This window comes from Talpa occidentalis, unplaced genomic scaffold (genome assembly GCF_014898055.3).
Source record: "Talpa occidentalis isolate TD23 unplaced genomic scaffold, MPIMG_talOcc4v2.1 talOcc4.12, whole genome shotgun sequence".
NCBI classification, from domain to species: domain Eukaryota; kingdom Metazoa; phylum Chordata; class Mammalia; order Eulipotyphla; family Talpidae; genus Talpa; species Talpa occidentalis.
Window position 1 is genome coordinate 55,820,159 of NW_023601212.1, and position 22,504 is coordinate 55,842,662.

The 22,504-nt window shown below is 36.0% G+C and overlaps 1 protein-coding gene across 3 annotated transcripts in view; it reads right to left on the minus strand.

Annotated features, from left to right (window-relative positions):
* The window catches only part of RALGPS2 (Ral GEF with PH domain and SH3 binding motif 2), a 145,827-nt gene that overhangs the window by 96,184 nt on the left and 27,139 nt on the right, over positions 1–22,504 (minus strand). For all 3 annotated transcript variants that reach the window (XM_037506400.2, XM_037506399.2, XM_054693441.1), the window contains exons 2-4: positions 16,279–16,424; positions 11,107–11,211; positions 9,663–9,713 (exon numbers count right to left, since the gene is read on the minus strand). In XM_037506400.2, coding sequence (XP_037362297.1) covers positions 9,663–9,713; positions 11,107–11,211; positions 16,279–16,335 — 213 coding nt within the window. In that variant the 5' untranslated portion in view covers positions 16,336–16,424. The remainder of the gene's footprint in view (positions 1–9,662; positions 9,714–11,106; positions 11,212–16,278; positions 16,425–22,504) is intronic.

Consider the following 22,504-nt stretch of genomic DNA (forward strand, 5'->3'; position numbering starts at 1 on the left):
TCTTATGTCTTACAGGTTTGCTCTATAAAGTCAAATTCTTGATCTAAATTTCATCTTGTAGGTACCAACACTCTAAAAGGACTGCTCTAAGGGTGATGTTGTAAGGAGACCTATAGAGAGAAGAAGAGAAAAGGCCAATATAGACCAGCATGCAGAGATTGAGGAAGGAAAAGAAAAAGCAACTGTAAAAGACTGTGTGTGGGGGTTGGGGCATGGGGTGAGGGGGGAAATCCTTACAAAAAGATAATTATTGTTGACGTAGTCTTATGCTCAAAAGTGAGGAGCTTTTAAAGGATACAGTATATCCATCCATACTCAGTCTATATCTACTCAGAAAGAAGTCTCAACAACAGATGAAGTGCTCATTATGATTCGTCCATTTTAAATCAACAGAATAAGCTTTGAAACTATACAACTCCAACTTAATAGGCTGCATCACATTTTTACTTCTCTTCTAATGTAGTCACATTCTCTCCTCTCCCTTGCCAATGTTAAAGCTGCCTCGATGATGAGATCAGAGATAAAAGGGAAGAGCTATTTTCTGCTACACCAAATGCTAATATAGTGACACTCCCAAGTAACACTTTTTTCTTTGCTTCTCTAGTTCCAATCTAACCCTGGCCTTACCATATAGTAAGTTAGTTCAGGGTGATGAGCAGTAATAATATGAACTGACAAAACAGCTGCATCCGAAGTTAGTTTATTCCAGTCTACAAGAAAAATTTCAGGGGCTGCCCCGTTGGCGCAGCAGGTTGAGAGCAGTGCTGTAAAGCTGTCTGTAGCCTCTGCAGCGCCAGTTTGATTCCCGGCCAGCCAGGGAGATTCCCACATGACATGGCAGACCTCTCCTGTCTCGCCCACTGCTCCCCTCCGCAGCGTACTTCGGTCCTTCTGCCTGCTCCCTGCTCTGTATTTGGTGAATTCTCTCACCCTCCTGCACCTCTGGCCTGTACCCCAGTGCTTGTATAAATAAATAAATCTTCAAAAAAAAATTATGAAAAAAAAGAGAAAAATTTCAAAGCCACAATGTTTGCTTTCTTCAAACCTCTCATTATGTTCATGGGTTTTTAATTCTAATGCAAATAACAATTTTCATTAAAACAAGGATAGAATTGCAAAATCACTGGTGTTGGAGCTTTGGATGTTGCTAATATGATAGTCTGCATATACAAGAAAGCTTACATAGAGAAAGTTCATCATACATACTGTCAGAAATATCTCAGTTGTAACTTTTTCAGAAATATTTTATTAAGATTCATAATTACCTACATTCATAAGTTCCCTCATTAAACCAGCATTCTTCTCCAACCTCTAGTGTATCCTAGTTTCACAGAAGGTCCTTACCTAGCCTTTGAATTTAATATCTGCTTATTGTTAAAATCTAAATGGACTTGTATTGAGCTACTAGAATAAATAAAATGTAACTTTCCTCTGAGTGTAATGTATCTCAGGACTTTCAATCAGAGTTTGTCACTTTATAAACACTTGAGAACCTAGTAACAGGCAAACTTCCAATGTAAGAACTATAGCGCAGTATAAGCACAGTTCACCCCTCATTTTAAAACTTATTGAAAACACCAGAGAACTGCTACTGAAGAGAAAATCTGACTGCAGGCAAGCTCTCTGCCATAACTCTTTCTATGTTGAGTGACATAATGTGCATGCTGAAAAAGAGGTATAATGGATGTGGTAACGCCTTCAGAAGAAATACAAGTTTTATTAAGCATCAGAGAATTCCTAATAGACAAAAAACAAAATCAAAAGACCTATGCATACAACAAACATGGAAAAACCCTGAGAATACAGTCATTGCTTCATCAACCTGGAAAAACTCACATCGAGGGAAGCTCTATAAATGTATAAGAGTTTTCTAAAAGAGAACAGACCTTTACCATCAAAAGAAGTCGTACTGGGGAAATTTATGTACATAAGAAATTTGGCAAAACTTGAACAGGAACTGCATTTGACTGAATACCAGAAAATTCATAGTAGAAACTAATGAATGTACAGAGGCTAAACTCCTGCTCTTACTAAGTATTGGAGAATTCATACTAGGGGAAAATTTTGTGTGGAAGTGTTTCCATAGAAAGAGTGTTAATTTATAAGTCACATCTTTGAACTGTGTAAAAAACTTTTACAGAAATGACTATACATGGTTCTTGAGCCTGAAGCAGTTCTCAGCTCAAACCAGTCATTTATAAACTGATGATCCCTTGCCTCTGTGACCTGAAACTTTGGACTGATATTCCCTTAACTGGTGCTACGGAAATCCTATTGAAGCTTCACTTTGCCCACTGGCCTAAGAAGCCTGGTAAAATTTGTGAACCTGACATGCTAAACAATGGGAGCCAATATGCCTATAGGTTATACAGTATAACGCTTTTAGAATAGTCATTTATCAAACTCAAATACCAAATAAGTTTAACACTAGGCATTAGAGAGATCTCAATGAACAGAGCAGACAAAAGTGCCCTGTGGAATTTATGTTCCAGTGAGAGACTAACAGACCTCCCAATCAATAGGAGGTTGACTCATGACCACTGTAGCAGTGCCTCTGACCTCGTAAGATTCCTGATGCTTTGATCAAAATTCTTATTTATAACTGATAACTACATTTAACTTCAGCTCTTATTCTGAAGTCACCATTAAAAATTACCATACTGACAGGTATTTCGTGAAGAACTAGGAAGTATTTTAAAGATCCAGTAGTCCAAAACCCCTATTTCACAGATTTAATAACTTTTTTCAAAAGGCCAAAGATATGAGATAGATTTGTACTGGTGGTACAGTATCTTTTGAAATTCAAATGGCTTTAAAATAAATTTTAGTAAGGGCAATTAAATAAGTATGATTTTTTTCAGCACCCATTCAGAGAGCTGTGAATGTTGGACACTGATTTAAAAAAAAAAATAAAATGCAGCAAAATGCACCTCAACTTGTTCCTCTTCCCCTCAAAACCAGTCTTAACCAAAGGGGATAAAAGGAAGGGTGAGCAAGCTTGGAAGCACATGTTGTACGGTCATAAGAGCGGTGGCTGAATGTACATAATGGAATAACTGGCTTCTTTCCTTTTTTGTTATCACTGTAATTACAATTTCAGCAACCATATTATTATGTTTCTTTCCCATCACTGAGAGATGGCTACTTACTGGGAGGGGAGAAAAAGAAAAAGCTGGTTTTGGTGAGAATTACTATGCATGGAAGCTTCCGAATTGGACCATTCTCCTTGGGTCAGTGGGTAAATGAAGAGTGTTGGAATTTCTGTAGCACTATCTATGAGAACACCAGGGCTAAATGTTCAGATCACAGATGGGAGAGAGATCTGTTGGTATGGAGGTGGCTGATCTGAGCTCAGGTCTACCTCACATCCAAAAACCACACTAAGGAATATTTATATTTCTAAAGCCAATGAGCTTGCAGCATTGCAAAAACATTGTATATCCTTAATAAATATTCTTCAGAGGGCCTCTCTGGTGGCAGCAAGGGGTTAAGATGCAACACTATGAAGCTATCTGCAGCCACTGCAGCACGAGTTCTATCCCGGCCAGGGAGGTGACCCACATGGCGCAGCAGACCTCTCCTGTCTCGCCCGCTGTTTCCCTCAGCAGTGCATCTCAGTCAATCTGCCTGTTCTGTTCCTGACTCTGTCTCTGGTGAATCCTCTCACCTCCCACATCTCTGGCCGGTACCCCAGTTCTTGTATGCATAAATAAATACATCTTTAAAAAAATAAATAAATAAATATTTCTTCAGAGCTGATGGAGAAAGGGAAAAAAGTTATTTATGAGATAAGGATCAGCTGGAGACTAGGGGAAAGAGAATGGAGAGAGAAGGGAAAAGAAAAGAGTCCAAGATCTATGACTAACATCAACAATGGGCAGGTGGTACACATCACTCAGACAGGGAACCTTAAAAAAATGAAACCAGAGCATACAATTTTTTATTCGTAACTACAGTCTTAACTAAGTAGTTTTTGAAATTACCGGTGAACTTTCATTCAGTGTTAATTTTTTCCCCATCCTTACCTATCATAAAACAAAAAACTAAGAAATGAAGTACCAAAGTCTCTTCTTTTATCTCCTTTCAATCTGAGGTAATTTCATATGAGACACAAGCTTGGAGAAAAAACAGACTTAGCATTATATATGATTCAGATTTGCTCTTACAGATGTGATTCTATTTGTTTTTTAGGATAGTTTCTATATCATAAATAATGATTTTTGACATCTCAATGATAAGGCAGTTAGTTTCTATAGTGAAACAAGAGGTTTGGAATTTTTCATTTTTCCCTAAGCAATTTTGAGATTTATAGCCTAACAGATACTGTAGCTAAATAGCTTTATTCTGTAAAAAAAAAAAAAAAAAAAAAAAAAAAAAGCTGCATTTCTTTAAGTTATCCCTTTCTTCCCATAGGTCAAGATCAAGCTTAGGTAGAACAAGTTAAACTATTTGCTATGAAAGCTTGGGAATTCACAACTCACAAACTAATAGGAATCACAGGGTCCTACTTAGTGAAGTGAATTCGCAATAGGAGACACATATTTTAACAACTTCCAGACAACTCAAATTGTCTCTATTAAAGAAAATTGAGTGAGACTTCTATGGTTTTAATCACTAGTTTGCAATTACAATCACAAAACCACATAGTAGGAGTCAGAATTTAAACTCTTCAAAGTTCAAATTATTTTGTTTTAGAAAATCAATTAATCAATCATCACCTGAAATACAGTTACATATGATATAGAACTTAATGAGTTTTGATTTACTACTTTTGGTGTGACTTAACTAGCCATCTTTCAGTTTTGTGAAGTATATATAATCTAAAAATTTTATATACAGCTAGATATTTTATATTTATAATATAGCTACACATAGTGTATATACATTCAAATAATGTTATTCAAAATTATACAAAAACTAAGTTATATACAGCTCTTGAGCATTTATTTTCATGGACAGGAACAAAAAAATAAATTTACTAGATTCAACAGCAACAGCAGGTGGTGTGTCAGAGGCAGGTACCAATGTTAGCACTCTCAGAGATGCTGAGCATAAAGCCAACAGCAAACAGCTCTTTTAGGGACACCTAGCACAGTGTCCAGAGTGTCATTCAGCAGGTGACAGTGGAGGCCAAGTCTGAGGTCAGGTCTGTGAGGGGTTGGTGCCAGCTCAAGAAAGGTCTTCTCATTAGAGACTCTAGACAAATCAGAATGCCTCTCCAACTCTCTTTTCCAGCTATTTAGAGCCTAGCTTATATACTCTCCAAGGTGCCCACCTTTCAAACCTGATTGGTCCTTTTACTTGATTGGCAACCATGAGCACTCCATTCAGACTGGTCCATTTACAGTCTCAAGCTATCTGCATAACTGAACACTAGAAACCAAATGGGGGTGTGAAGGGAAAGCACCAGCTGGGTTTTTATAACTGACCATCTGGGCTTTGTAACTAAACACTGGGATGGGGGATGGGGAGGGTAGGAGAAGCGCTCCAATTCCAGCTGTTTGAATGGTGCTGGTCAAGCTCCAATCAAAATGGTCCATTTTTAATATCCTGGAGACTGATAGAAACAGGAAAAGCTGGGCCCCTGTCCAGCCTGGCAATCGACTGAGGTCAGGGCAGGCTCCTGAGCTGGAGGGTTCCAAGGAACTATGGCTGGAGTTAGCCCCAGTAGGGTAGGAGGCAAATTGCACCTGATGCCCTTCATTGGGGCTGGGTTTAATAATCAAGGGGCCCTGCTTCCCTTCTACCTCCACCCTGATCCAAGACACCATCTTTCACCTGTCTCCTTAATTCAGTCCTTGGTACCACCTTTCTTTCCCTCCACGCTGCCTTTCCCACATACCCTAGTTGGCAGTCAGAAAGAGCTAATTAAAACCTAAGTCAGAAAATATCACTCCTCTGCCTGAAACCCTCCAATAACTAGCCACCTTTTTCAAACTGATGGTTCTTAAGGCTCCACACCATCTAGCCCTCATTCTATTTCTCACCTCTCCTATTCTCCCTTGTTACTCACTGTAGCTCCCTGGCCTTTGCCTTGGTTGTTCTCTGCCTGAACATTCGTCTTTCAAATATTCACATGCCTGCTCCTTATTCTCCTCTGATCTTTACCTTTTCGTTAAAGTCTCCCCCATCTAAAACCACAGCTCCCACCACTGTTCTCTCTCCCTAGCTTCTTCTGGCTGCTTTATGTTTTTCATGACACACTGTATTTCACTTTACTCAAATGCAAGGTTTACAGGTGGAGGAAGTTTAGTCCTTTTGTTTACTGCTTATCTCCAGCAACTGAACCGTGGTTAGTATACAAGACACTTGGTAAATAATTGTTGAATCACACGTAAATGTAAAACTGCAACTGACAATAAAGACGTGAGAGTGCTGGGAGAGACAAGAAAAGCTTACCTGAGAAAGTCAAATTTGATCTGAGAACTGAAGTATGAGTACTTCAGAGTTAAATAGGATGCACAGCAGCTTAATGATGGGAGAGACTAAAAGGCCAGAAATCTATCCAGACCAGGAAGAGGTGAAAGGGTTTAAGATGAGATTGGAGAAAGGAGGAAAAGACAAAACTATGATGAGAACTGTAGACCATATTAGCATAGTTTATCTTTACCCTCTTTGAGCCACAGGAAGTCACTTAAGTATTCTAAGCAGAGGGATCATATGAACAGATTAACATTTTGGAAAGATTACCATGGTTACTGGGTAGAGAAGAGTTTAAAAGGGTCAGAGTAGATGCAGGATATGAGGGTACTTCAGTTCAGTTGAGATAAGATGGTTTCTTGGATTGCGTTGTTGAGAGTACAAAAAGAATAAGATACTTAAGAGATTAAAAAAATCAAGGGGATCGGTGTGAATTAGATAAAAAGAAAACTTTTTTATTTAAATATTTTATTTTATATAATTCTTACATCACTTTTCATCTTTGCACAATGTATGCATTTTCATTTTGGTTATATTCCCCATACAATTGCACCCCCCCCACCTTATTTTGACTCTAATCCTTCCTTTCCCCACCTGCCTCCAGTAGTGTGTCTCTGGTTTATTTTGTTGATTTTGATTTTTACTTTGTATTGATTAGTCTTTTTCCTGGTCTCTTATTTAGGTTTTCTAGATTCCTGCTATGAGTGAGACCATCCGGTATTTTTCTTTTTCTTTCTGACTTATTTCGCTGAGCATGATCCCTTCTAGCTCCATCCATGTTTCTGCAAACTGCATGTGTTTATCTTAGATAAAAAGGAAACTTTAAGGCTCACTTTGAAATTTCATATTCACTTGAAATCTGTCTTCAAGAAATCATTATCCGTATCTTCAATGTCTAAGCCCCTGTCCCCTGAGCTGCAAATGATTACTGAGCAATCGTACTGTGGCTACCTCAAATAAAAACATACTATAATTGTAAAATATATACAGGATTTTAAAGGCTTAGTACAGAACAAAAGAACATAACACATGCAAATAAATTTTACACTGACTACAAATTGAAGAATTTTGGACGTCATAGATTGAGTAAAATCATCAAAATTAAACTATTTCTTTGTACTTTGTAATGTGGCCACTAAAAAATGTAAACTTACATGAGCACCTCACATTATATCTCTATTGGATAGCCCTAATCTCACGTGAAACAGAAATACTGTCACTGCAGTTTATTCAAAAGGAATAAGGAAAAAAACATCTACGGAGGAAAAAATCAGATTTCCGTTTGTCTTATTTATAGAAAAGATTGCTCCTCATTTCCTATGGCTAATCTATTCAGAGAGCTCTCCATGTTATGGGGGAAAAGTCAGAAAAATACAGAACTATAGAAATAACAAGGACTCAGAGATCATTTAGGCCCACGCCTTCATTTTATAAGTAACAAACCTGAGCTACTAAGTGATTAAGTTACTTACTTAAGAAATCACAGGACTACTATTGTCTATACACTATGTGTGAGATATCACAATGCATACATTGGTCACTGCCCCCAGTTCCTGGCAGAGTCCCTGAAACCTTTGTAATTTCTTGGGAGATAAGAATACTAGGAGTGCATTATTTGTTCTAACACTTGGTCTTTGACCCAGGTTCCAGACACAAACCTCCTTAAACCCTGGTAATTTCCTGGGTGATAGGAATATCTTTTGTTCTAATGAGGCAACTCGTGGCTGGTCACTGGAAAGACCAAAGCCATAATTCGAGGCTTGGAAGTTTTAGTTCCATCTCCCATTCACTTAAGAAGGGAGCGGGCTGAACATAAAATGAACAACTGATGGTGCCTACAAAGCAAAGCCTCCATAGAGATCCCAGTAGCATGGGGTTCAGAGAGGTTCCAGGTGGGTGACACATTCACACTGGAAGGGTGATGCACCCAACTCCACGAAGACCCTCTCAGATCTCAACTATGTATCTCTCTTCATCTGCTCATCTGTATCCTTTAATAAAATGGCAAAACCTAAGTCTTTCCCTGAGCTCTGGGAGCCACTCTAGCAAATTAACATAACCTGAGAAGGGGGTTGTGGCATCCTCTGACTTGAGGATCAAATAAGATGATCAAATAAGATCAAATAAGATGCTGTGGGTAACCTAAGAACATACCATGTATGGCTGGCATCTGAAATGGGATGGGGACAGTCTTGTGAAATTGAGTTCTTAACCTGTGAGATCTGATGCTAGCTCAGGATAGTGTCAAAATTCAGTTAGGTTGAGGGTTAACAGGTTACTGTTGCAGAGAATTGCTTGGCGTGAAAAGAAACATCCACACTCTTGATGACCTGGAAGTGAAATGTTTTGTGTGCATAGTAAAGGAAGCTCGGCTCACAGGAGAGAAACACGGAGTAAGGAAGAGCTGTATTTTTCTCTATACAGAAAGAAAAACTGAGTTTTTCTTTTACACCATGAAAACAGATGTTTTCTCTGCTTATGAGTCCATTATAGGTTCCATGTCATTGTAGATTTGTAAATATCACAACAAATACACTATATTTTGTTCCCCAAATAGCTTAAACATTTCAGTATCATGAATGGTGTAGTTTGGGGGCACAAAATCATATTTACATTCTTACTTCATAAGAGTAGGAAAAGCATCTGCTTTTCGAACTTCAAAACTTAGCTATCATTGTCATTCTGTTTCCTCAGATACTACCATATGCAGGTTGTGATAATTATAAGCACACCACACAAGCAGGTATACACACACACACACACACACACACACACAAAGGTAGTATAATAAATGATTTAAATGTTAGTTTCCTTCCTTTTAATAAAAATAAAAAATGACATTCCTAATGTTCTTTTCCCCAAAATGTCAAAATACATTTACAAAGTCTCAAAGTAAAGGTATAAGGGAAAAGATAACTGGAGTGAGTTGGCAAACCCAGTTTCTTATTTCCATTCCTCTATTAAAACTCTACAAAGTCTTAAGTAAATCATTCAATTTCTTTAAGTCTATTTTTCCCTTCAATAAAGTAATAATCAAATCATCCCAAATGATTCAAACAGTCTATCTATGACTGACTGTATAGCTAGCTATGAATGCTACGTGAGTTTCTGAGGCCTGAACAATACATAGGTAAGTTACATCAAAAGCTTTAAACATTTAAAAATATGAAGTATAATTTAACATTCTAAACTATAACTGACCACTTGATATATTTAAAAGGAAAGTTATTAAAACTACTCACATCTGGTTGAATGGCTTTAAATACTGGAACATCCATTAGCGTTATCTGACCCTGAAATAAAAAGTAATAAAATGATAATTCCTTCTTTTGGATTCCATGAGACATACATTCTAAATTAAAACTATATTCTGAACTGAAAGTCAAAACTTTATCAGAGAAAAGTATCAATTTTATAAGGGCTTACAGAAAATAAATATTTAGTCCTGTAGTAATGTAATTATTTCTAATTATCATAAGCCATTGGTATTTTCTTGTGAGATAAATTTGGTATTTTCTTGTGAGATAAATGAGGTAAAGAAAAATAAAAAATATTTAAAAATTTGGACAAAGCCACAGAATAAATCAAAAGCAAAAATCTGATCTACGGGAATATGGAGCAGTGTTCTTAATGTGACTATTAAATCTTATCTACTTAATCAGTAAAATAAAACATGATATTAATAAAAATATTTTCTTTTTGATTTATAAGAAGTAATGAAACTAAACCCACAGTAACTCATATCTAAGAACAGGAGGAAAACAACATACCAAAGAATATATGTTATGACCATGCACAGTTTATTCTTAGAATGCAAGAGAGGTTTACTATCAGGAAATCAATATACTCTTAAATTAAGGGAGAAAGTACATAAATGGACACATATCAATTAAGAAATAAGTTTTTCTTGTTCATTTTGACATTGTGCAAAAATGAAAAATTATGTAAAAATATATAAAATTTTTAAAATTTATACTTTATCTGCTTAAGTTCTGAAAGTACTTTTTTTCTGATTGAGGTTAACACTGGCTTGCATTGTTTTTGGTATTGTGGAAGTACGGAATTCCCTCCTGACCCCCAATTATTGCCACCCCAGCACACCTGCCACTGAATCACCCAGTCCATTTGTGCTCTGTTCTCCCTATTCTCATCCCCTTCCTATAGCCCTTTCCCCTCTGGATACTTCAGAGGTACATTTAGCTTTCAAGGGTCAGTTAATAAGCCTGTTTTTATCTGATCCAGTATTTATCTTTCTTCTTCTGACTTATTAGCATTAACCATTTTAGTTCCATCCATGTTGCCACAAATGGTAAGATACTGCCTTTTTTGATGACTGAGTAATATTCTATTCGTACACATACCACATCTTAATTTTTGAACTTATAAAAAAGTAAAAATATTTCTTACATATGTTCAAAAAAGTATAGTTGGCTTGGGGAGATGGTAGAGATGAAAGCAATTATCATAAAGGTACATATTATTACTTACACCAAGTTAAAAGTATAACTTATGAAGCTGCCCGAGAAGTATCTATTGCTCTTCTCAATTTTCCCACGTCATCCCTCTGCTTGCTCCTTCATCTAGATCTAGCTTTTATTTAAACCCATCTTCTTTGCTATGCCCACATTTTCTAACTCAATGTAAATTATGAGCTAAAACTGGAGAAAGCAGAGGTGGGAGGCTCACCGCATATTCTTCTGGTGTAACCTTCAAAACATCAAATACCACAGCATCAAAGCTTTTCTTCAATTCAGAACCTTTGTCACTTAGTGATTCAGAACTGCTACTTTTCTGTTAAAATGAAAGAAAATGCAGTCATTTTAACACTGTTTCACAGTTAATGTTACAGAAACTAGACTGACTAAAAACTGAGGAAAGAATAAATACTATAGAAAAGTCAGGAAGAACATGCTGCTTAGTTGGAAGAGTACTAAATAAAAGGGTCAGGCAACTTGAAAACTAACCTTGACCTTAGATGAATAGGTTCCTGAGTAAGTAATTTTCTTGTCTGTCAGTTTTCTCATCCTTATTATTTGTGATAGAAATAGGATTTTAAAAATTCAAAGATTTTCAAATTGGACAAAGGGAAGACAGGAAAGTAAAATACATCGATTTATAGTTTTTAAAACTATTTTTATTAAGGAAAAGAACTTATTTTTATAATATTAACCATGAAAAAACATTCAGAACTCCATCAATTAAATAATCCAGTCTTGTTAAGTGATGTCTGTCTGTGATAGTACAATTGATGTTGTTCTTCCTATTACATTACAAATTTAAGTGTCTTCTGTTTGACTTTGTTGTTACTATATATAGAAAAAAGGGTGGCTTCTGGCTCTGAAAATCTTATTATTTTTTTCAATTTCCACTTCATCTGTACTGTGAGATAAAAACATATTCATAGCTGAAATTAGACCATCGTAACTATAAAAACTGATTTAACTTTTATCCCCTTTTAAAGTTACACTATTTTGGTTTCAGGTGTAATATTTCTCACCTCAGCAACTTGTATGTATCATACCACACCCATCGCTAAATGTCCAGTCAAAATCTACTACCAATCAGTCCCTTTCAACTATTCCCTCCTTGCTCCTTCCCTTCTGGTGATTGTCATTCTGTTGTCAGAGTCTAATTCCAGAAGTGAATGAAATAATACAGTATTTGATTTTCTCCTTCTGCAGTGTATGTCCTTTTGTGACTGGCTTATTCTACTTAGTATAATGTCTTCAAGGTTCATCTACGTCATACCACAGAATTTCCTTCTCTTTTTTTTTAGATCATGCTCTACTAAATGGTGACAAAGTTATGAGGTTATATTTAATAGCACAAAAAAATGGTCAAAATTTTAAAGATTGAGGTATAAAATGTCAACCTAGCAGCTGTTGTATGTCAGTTTTAATGCCTCATTTTTATTTCCCCCCACTTTAGTAACAGCTAAATACCAAAGTCATTAGAGAGGAAGATATCTGTGATTAATTTTGGAAAATCCCCAACTACTATATAACTTAAAATATTTCTTCTTTCTCTTCTCCTTCTGATTATGAGTATGTTAGAACTTCTATTGTTGACCCACAGTTCCAGTTCTTGGATACTGTGTTTTAATTTTTTTTCATTCTCTTTTCTATCTGCATTTCAGTTTGTGATGTTTCTATTGACATATCTTCAGGCCAAATGATTCTTTTCTCTATTGTCTACAAGAAGCATATCTGTGAGTTGATCAAAGTCATTCTTCATTTCTGTCAGAATGTTTCTGTTTTCTAGCATTTCCTTTTGAGTCTCGGAGTCTCAATATCCCAGCTTTCATGTATCCATCTGTTCTTACATCTTGCCCACTTTTTCCATTAGAGACATTAGCACTATTAATCGTGGTTATTTTAATTCCCAGCCTGGTAATTCTAAAATTTCTGCATACCTGAGTCCAGTTCTGTTGCTTGCTTTGTCTCTTCACACTCTGTTTTTTCTCACTTTTGTGCATGCCCTGTAATTAGCTGAAAGCCAGACATGATGTACTGTGTAACAGTAACTGAGGTCAACAGGCCTTTAGTGTAAGAAGAATTTCTATGTTTATCTAGGTAGGATTTATGCAGTGTTGACTGTTTGTGGTTGCTAGAGGTGTATGAGTCTTCAATTTCCTCCAGTGTCCTTCCTTTTGTCTTTCCTATTGTCTTTGGGTTTTCCTAGAAACTCCTCTTTTGACAAGAGTTTGAGTTTCACAGTTCTTTTACAATTGCAATCCTTTATTATACAGGAGTCCTGCTGATATGGTGGAAAGGTGGAGAGAAGGAGAGCAAATACTCTATAATCTTACCAGAGCTCAATCTTTCAGTGAGCAAAGTTATAACAGAAGTATGAAAAGCTAAGGGTTTATACGAACATAGCCATATGTAGTATTCCTTCATTAGGATCTAAGTTTCAAGTGGAAGATTAGTAACAAATCCACTAGCAAGAAAATGTGGGCCATTGTGAGCAGTCTTGAATGTAAGGCTGAGGGTCATTTATATTTAATTAGTAAGACAATGAGGAACAACATAGTTTAGTAATACTATAAAGTTTAATAGGTGTATTTTAAGAGTATTAAAACTGAACATCAATCAAACAGATGAAAAATACCAGAAAATAGAAGTGCAAACCCAACTAAAAGACCACTGTTGCAATAATCTAGACAAGAAACAATGACCTAATTAAGATGGTAACAGCAGAAATTAAGAACTGGTTCTTAGAAATGTGTGCTGGACGGGTGCTAAGACACCTGCCAAGCACTTCCACAATGTGGTAGTTAGTCACTTGCTTGCATTACCCTTTCCACCTGAAGTTGGGTAAAATCTGTGACCTGTTTCTAACCAACAGAATATGGCAAAGATGAGAGGACTTCATTTCTATGACCACATTACAGAATACTATAATTTCAGTTCTGCTAGCAGACTCTGCCTGAGAAAATGATTGTGGTAGGCAGAGATGTAAGTTAAAGACAAATTCAAAGATTTAAACTCAGATGACTAGGGAGATGGTGAGGTTCTTAACAGAAATCAGAGGAAGGGGTTGGCCTATTTTCTTAGGTTGTGGCACAGAATAGTAATTAAGTAGCTTGCTTTTGTTCATATTGTACGTAAAACATCTGGTCCATCAGAAATATTTAATAAAGCACAGTTAATCTTTTATTTTTTATTTATGCATACAAGAGCTGGGGTGTAGGCCGGGGGGTGGGGAGGGGTTGAGAGGATTCACCAGAGACACAGTGGGGAAGAGAACAGGTGGACTGACTAAAATACACTGCTGAGGGGAGCAGCTGGAGAGACAGGTGAGGTCTCTCTTCAATGCTGGGGACTCAACTAGTGCTGCAGTGGCTGCCAATAGTGTCATAGTGCTGGAAACGTGGCGAACCATGTTTCATACACAAAAACTAATTCAAAATGGATTAAAGAATGGGATATAAGACTTGAAACCATAAAATGCTTACAAGAAATCATAGGTGATACACTACCAGATATCAAATGGCAAAGATGTATTTGGGGATATAACTATTCAGGGAAGCACCTCCAACAGTAAGGGGAATAAAAGAAAAAAAAAAAGGGACTACATCAAACTAAAAAGAGTTAATACTTCAAAAAGTACCCAAAAAAGTGCCATCTACAGACTAGGAGAAGATATCAGCACAACAAACATCTGAGAAAGAGTTAATTTCCAAAATACATAAAGAACTCATACAGCTCAACAAAAACAACAAGAGATCCAATCAGAAAAATGGGCAAAAGACAAAATCGACTTCTCCAAATAGGAGCATTCAAATGGCCTACAGGCACATAAAATAAAATGCACAACATCACTTATTACTAGGTAAATAAGTCAAAATTGCAATAAGGTATCACCTGACTCTGATGAGAATGACCTGTCAAAAAGACATGAAATAACAAATGTCGGTGAGGGTGTGGAAAAAAGGAACTCTCATCCACATTGGTGGGAAATGGTATGGAGATTGCTTACAAAAATAAAAATGGAAATACTCTATCATCCAACAATACCACTGCTATATATTTATCCAAAAAATATGAAAACAATAACATTAAAAAATGTATGCACCCCTATGTTCAGAGTAGCATTATTTGTAATAACCACGTCGTGGCACCAGCCTGACTGCCCAACAACAGATGACTACTTAAAGAAATTGTGGAATTTATACTCAATGGAACACTGCTCAGCTATTAAAAATGATGAAATGATGCTTTTTGGGACAAAAATGGCCAGATCTTGAGGTGATTGTGCTAAGTGAAATAAGCCATAAAATGAAAGTAGCTGCCAGATGGTTTTACCCATTTGTGGAATTTAAATAACTAAAGAAAACTGACAAAGCGCGCAAGAATAATTCTTAGACTGTTGGAGGGGACTGGGGAACAAAGGTGAGGATGGGGAAGGGAAGTGATAGGGCACACACTGTACTTTTGGTGGAGGGTGAGTGACGTTTGTGCACATATGAAGGTGATGAAGTTATACTCTCTAAATTACAGTTACGTAAATGACTGACAAAATGTTTTTTAAAAGAAATGCTTAACGAAATTTTTAAGGGAAGCCAGAGTTAGAAAAAATATATAAAAATCATATACAGAAGAAAAATAAAACCATAGACTTAGAATATTTTCAATGATATCAAAGCCTGAACAACTGGCTGGGGCAAAATGAAGTGAATTTATGAAGGAAGGTTGAGGCCAAAGTGCTAAAGGGACATAAACATTATTCTAATTCTTTATAATAGGCAACAAAATAAGAGGAAATACAGGTATTAGATGCTAAAGTTATTAAGGAAAGGAGTAAGTACCCTAGATTTATAAACAAAGCAAAAAAAAGAAAGAAGGCAAGGTAAAAAATGAAATCACAATAGATTAACTAGAGAGATGAACAACTAGTTCAGTGTTTAATCTTAACACTCTAGCTGCAAACCAGAGCAGCTCTTCCAACATGCCAGTGTGGTTCTTTGCTCTCCTCCAAGAGGCTAGAATAAAGGAATCTAGATGGTATCTAAAATTTAGTGGTTCTAAATAAAAGTATCTTTCTTTGCCCCACTTGTCCTGGTACCTTCAAGGTTAATGTAATATAAACATATTCTGAAAAGAAATTCTATGTATTCTTTAAAACTAAACAAATTTTTAGGAAATCATTGTCAAGGATCTTAAATGGATAAGGATTAACTACTTTTATGATATACAGTGAACATATGAAAGATAAAATCTAAAATTTTTTTTAAAAAATAAAAAATCTGTAGCCCTTTTTCTCAAGATCTGACTTAAATCTATGAACAGCCATAATCCTTGAAGAATCAGAATGCCTGGCAAGAAACTTTACAACTAAGTTCTTGAACGCCCTTACCTCCGAAGCAGGAGCAGCAATATTAACATTGCTAGCCTGCCCGTTCATGAGGTCCATGCTTCCCACAACATCAGTCCCTGTGCCGATGTCAACAGTAACAGAAGACTGGCAGCCTCATGTCCAAGATCGCAAATACATTATTATTCCTGTAACAAGAAACAGAAAATTTTAAATTTATCTTTTTGGAAGTTTAAGAAAATAAATCCACGCCGCTATCATGACAAGAAGTATTTCCATTTTAAATAAACTCTACTTTTTATTTCAGTTAAAGTGTAACAGGGTGGTCCCCAGGAAAGGGGGAGGTTCCAGATTCCTGCCCCACCCAAGGAAGGGTGGAGCTGAGCAGGAAGAGGAGAAGCTGGAGAAGAGACTGAGGAAGGAAGCAGGATGGAGCCAGGAGACCTGGAGGAGGCACATGGAGCCTAGAGACACGTGAAGAAACTGCGCTTGTTTTTTGGTCGTGGACTGGGTGACACAGATGTGGGTGAGACCCGTGGGGAGGTGACCATGGCAGCTTTTATCTTGATGTTGATTTTGCTCTTTTCCTTCCGGGCTTGTCCAGTTGTTTGTGACCCTTTTCTGTGGGTCCCCACTGGAAGATGCTTTAGACTTGTGGCAGGCTTTGGGGCCTTGTTCTGGGCCAATCCCATTTGGATGGACTTTTACCCACGAGGGGACGGGTAACTTTGGGTGCTTCATTTAGAAACTAGATTCTTTGCCTCACCTGTATTGTTTCCTAGTTTTTATTAAAGATCCTTCCCATTAAAGTGTCCTATGTTTTGTGTTGATGCGGCGGATGGCAGAACCCATTTAGAATAGGCAGGTTTGCGGGGTTTGGGCTGCCCCTCTCCCTGTCCTATAACAAAAGCACTAAATCCAGTTTGAAGACAATTCTACATGTGTTTTTTCAATGATTTTTATTCAAATAATCAGAAATAATAAATGGACAGTACCCATTATATGTTACTATTATGTTCATCAGCAAAGCAAAATCATGTTTTCACTTGTGAAGAAAATTAAAAAACTTTTTTAGTTTTAAGTAAATAAAATATAAAAAAAATGGAAAGTTAACACATGGCATAAAGCAATCAATTCTTAGAGACTTAAGTAACCCCTAAATAAATAATACTGAAGTTTACCTTTGCTGGCAATGTAATTTACAGAGGTATTACATTTCATTAAAAATAAAAGAACATGTCATAAAATACAATATGTGGTATGGTCAATCCATTATCTCACTGATCTTCACAAATATTAGACTGATTAAGGAAGAGAGTGATAATCTCAGATAATAAAGACACAGAGCCTCTGAAAAATGCTGGTGAACTGAGAATCAAGAATAAAATTCAAGCTACCTAAAAGTCTAGTCAAATATTCTTTCCACAAAGCCATGCTTCTTTCTGCTTTACTAGGAGACAAAACATTTATTGGAGGCTCTAAGCCCTTTCCATAGATATCTTGGTGTGTTACCTGACTAAGTAACTTCAACCGTTTGGTTGGCATTTCGTCTCTATAAAATGACAGAAGTAAATGAATTTTAAGGTTCTTTTCCAACTTCAAATTTCTATGATGTTTTATAAGACAAACAAGTATCTATATAAATTAGGTAATTTAAACTATACTCACTTCAACAACTGATTTTGAAAGGTCAATAATAATTTCCTTAATGGTAAATTTCTTCTCTCTGAAGAGCAATACACGACAGTGATTTAAAAGAACAAATTCTAAAACAAGACTGCCCAAGTTTGATTTGTGAATGCAGTTTAAATTATCTGTACTTAGTTTCCTTGTCAATAAAATAAATAAGCTACTTCATAAAGGTGTGGTCAAGAGAAATAAACTAATACATGCAAGCAACCTATACCAGTGCTGACACATGATGTGTGCCACTATGATGATGGTGGAAGCTTACAGTAGAAAGATTTAGGATGGAAGGTCTCACAAGGACAAAAATCAGAGGTAGGATAATAAAAGCTAGTCATTAAACCAGCTACAGAAGTTTCCAGGAATCTTAAGTGGGGGCAGAAGAATTATCATTTCCAAAAAAACAACCTAACTTGACCCCAAAGCCACAAAATTCCACAAAGGAATGAACTCCCCAAAGAACACTATATAAGAACCGCCCTTGCTCTGGCAAAATGCATATCTTGTCCCAAGACTACCCACCTGCATCTTTGCAGATGTCTCTTTTCCTTAATAAACCTGTCCCTTTCAAATGCAGCCTTCTGGCCCTCTATGTCTGTGCAGGCACCTCTTTTATTCTAACAAGGCGGCTCTTTTAAAACACAGCCTTTGCCTATTTGTGTCTATGCAAATGTCTTTTTTCTTTATAAACTGGCTGTGTGTTGCGGAACAGGAAACTATGCTGAAAACTTTCTCAGAGGATCCGGAGTAACCCTACTCACCAAACCCCAATATCGATGCAAATTTTGTCAGCTACCTAAAAAGTTTAAATTTAATAGAGTCTTCTAATTAAAAAAGAAAAGACAAGAACCTTAGAAATACACCTCTGGCAAAATACATTTTGGTGGGCATCACCAAAATCCTAACTGTAACCACTTAGATGTAGAAAATTTGTTCTTTGTTTTCAAATACCTAAAATGCCATTACTAATGATAGCAGCCTTCAGCCTTTATCTTTATTTCTTCAGATACATCCCGCCTGCTAAGAGCAAAACATTGTACTAGAATTTTTAAATGACAAAATAATAGAAATAAATGGATTTTAACACCATTTAGAACCCATTTTTAAAAGCCAATGTGAAAACGAATACAGAAATATTTTAATTTCCTCCCATCTGTTTCATTTTATGAGTTTAATATCCTGATGACACTATATTAATAATCAACGTATATTGACACTGCTATAAAAAAATGAGCTTGATCCAAATTCTCTTTGAAGGCAATATTCAGTTTACAATGAAAAGTTTTCAAATGATTTCATTTTACTCTAATCCTAGAGATTAATTTAGGTATGAATTCACAGATCAGGAGTGCCCCCTAGTGTTAAGAAAAATATTTTAATTGTTAAAAGACATGTATCCAATCTACTTTATACACCAAACATTTTATTACTATTTACTGAAAAAAGAGAAAATACAGACCAGAAATAAACATTAGCACATTCATAATCTATAACAGTAAAGAACCAAGTTTTCTCTGCCTACTTTTAATTGAAATATCAGTGAAACTGTCCATGAAAATTAAGGTCATATTAAAATTCATTAAGTGTAAACAAAAAAAAGTACAACAAAGTATACATTAAGAGCACCTTTTCTTTATAGGATAACTACTTACAAATACACCACATGTCAAAAGAACTTATTACTGCTGACATAACATAAAGCCTCATATAATACCAAAAAAATACCACAAGTTCTAAAGACAGAGACATGGGTTTATACTTGAGTCGGTAACTCAGGAACTTTTTGTGCTTTACACACAGCAAAATTTAAATTAACAAATTAAATATATGCTTTAATATTATTTGCTTTCCTGGTGCTCTGAAGGGCACATTACTCATAATGATTACCAACATCACAATATCTCTTCTTTAAATTCATTATTTCCTACTTATTCTCTTCTGAAACTTTCAAAGACACTTAACTAATTTTGTTTAAGGAATGAACAAGGGGGTTAAATGACAACTTCCCATCTCATTTCCTAACAGTGGTTACATACTCTTTTCTAATATAATTTTTGTCATCATTACAAATATGCAAAAACAATCATTTTACAAAACATTCTAGAAGAGTTAAGTAACAGTAAGAAAAATGGTAGTGAAATGCAAATAATACATTTTCTTTGAAAACATTCAGACAATACAGAGTTGATGTGCTCATATACTCTGGCTTAAAATCTCAGTCTTGGGGCCTCCTTGGTGGCGCAAGGGATTAAGACGCAACCCATGAAGCTATCCACAACCACTGCAGCACAAGTTCGATCCCCAGCCAGGGAGATACCCACATGGTGCAGCAGATCTCTCCTGACTCTCCTGCTGCTCCCCTCAGCAATATTTTTCAGCTGCTCCCCACTCTGTCTCTGGTGAATCCTCTCATCCCCCCGCCACACACCTCTGGCCTATACCCCAGTTCTTGTATGCATAAATAAATAAATCTTTAAAAAAAAATCTCAGCCGTGGAAATTCATGTTTACCAAAACTCTGGTGAAAAAGAAAACACTACATTGATCAAGTTAATCAAGCACAATTTACAACAATAAAAACCAGAAGATACTTGAATGCCAATCGCATAAAAAAATTCACACGGACAACCATAAGAAACATTAAATAGAAGTGACAGGTTCAAGAGAAACTAAATTTTCTTGTTATAATATTCTTATTATTATTATGAGTTTCATGAGGAAAAAAGGGGTATGAGTAAAATACTGTTAATTGCAATTCAATATTTAAGTTATTAGTTTTCCTTCTTTTAATTTTTTAAATAAATATTGAAGACACATAATATATGACACTCATGAAAGGCCTGTATTTCATAACATTAACATGAACAGCTGATATATGAGGCTAAAGTGTACTCACTTCTCTAATTTAAGAAAATAAGTGATTACTCCCAAATTCCCCAGTAATGTTTCAATAATGATGATGAGTAAGAAGATTTTGTTTTCCACAGAATTGATATTAAGCTATATTCTGACAAAAGTTTAATTCAAAATGTGGTTTGCCTTTTAAAACCACTTCTGGTAGAACATGAAGCAAGATTATTTTTCCGATTTATTTGCCATCCTTATAAAGTTCAAGCTATCACAAATTAAAAGAAAGGGGTTCTGATGTACACAGTCAGGGTTATAAAGAGTTGCCCAATGCCTTCCAGAGAGGTCATTGCTCTCCTGCTTTTGTACTTCTACTGCTCTTATCTCAAAATTGGATTGCTGTATTTTCACAGTGATTTATGTATCTCTCCTTAGTGAACTCTAAGTTCCTTGATGCTAAAGAGCCTCACTCAAAACAAAGCACAACAGAAAAGAACCTTATTTCTCATCTCTGTATTCAGGCACATATAGAACATAATACTTGACCTCAATTACCTACTTTAAAAGTATCTGTTTAAAGAACGAGTAAACAATTGAACAAAATGATTGTTCACAGTATCACATAAATATCCACTAAAAGTGTAGGAAAATGGCAATCAATTAATACACACAATACTATGAATTTTCTTTGATGTAACACTGGTTTACCACTGTATGTGACCCAAAGGTATAGGATCACATTTCCTGAAATGCATGTCACCACACCACACCCACCACCACCAAGAAACCCAAAGCCCGCCACTACGCATTTTTAAAGAATATGATAGGATTTCTATTTCCACAACATGGCTAACGAAGTAATATAAAAATCTTTGTACTACCAAAGATATTTGAAAATGGGGGTTTGAATTCTGGTATCAGTTGAAAAGAAAAGACATGCCCACCAAGACATGAGAACGGGACTGAAACACACACTCTCCTCCCCATCTCACCCTTTACCTAGAAAAAAGCCAGAGAGATTAACAGTCTACATACCATTAATAAGAAGATGGTCTATTTAAAAAAATACATATGTATATGTATGTATATATATGTGTATATACCTATATCTTGGAACAGGAAGATAAGAAAATTTATCTGCCTTGCCCTAGGATTTACAGTGAGACTGGAGAAGGGTATCTACAAATTAATCTACAAAATGACCATTCTGTATTCCTAGTCATATTCTTCCCCTCCCACCCAAATATAAAATTTAAAATTACACACTATCAGCATGGTCCAAGATCCTCAAATCAAGAAATTCTCATAAAATATGTTCATAAGTCATTGAGAATCCTAGAACCCAAAGCAGATAGGGGAATGAAAATTTGGGGAGAAACATTCCTTCAACACAGATGTGAGACTGTGACAAAAAGTCCTGCCAGCAAGTGCAGAATAAAAATTTATCGACTCTATACATAAACAACTCACTGCAGTAAAAGCAGAGAACAACAACTACTAAGAGGACCTCTCCAGAACTTAAAAGGAAAATTTATCCAATACAGCTATGAAACAGTAGAGGCTAAAATCAGAACAAACTGAAAACACAACATGTTATGAAAGAGCAAGACAAATTTGTAAGCGAACCAAATAAAATGTTTTTAAGAAAATAAGTATATAGTCATTGTTGAATTAAACATCAGATTAAACATTAGAGAACTTGTGAAGTTGGAGAGAAAAGAAATTACGCAAAAATT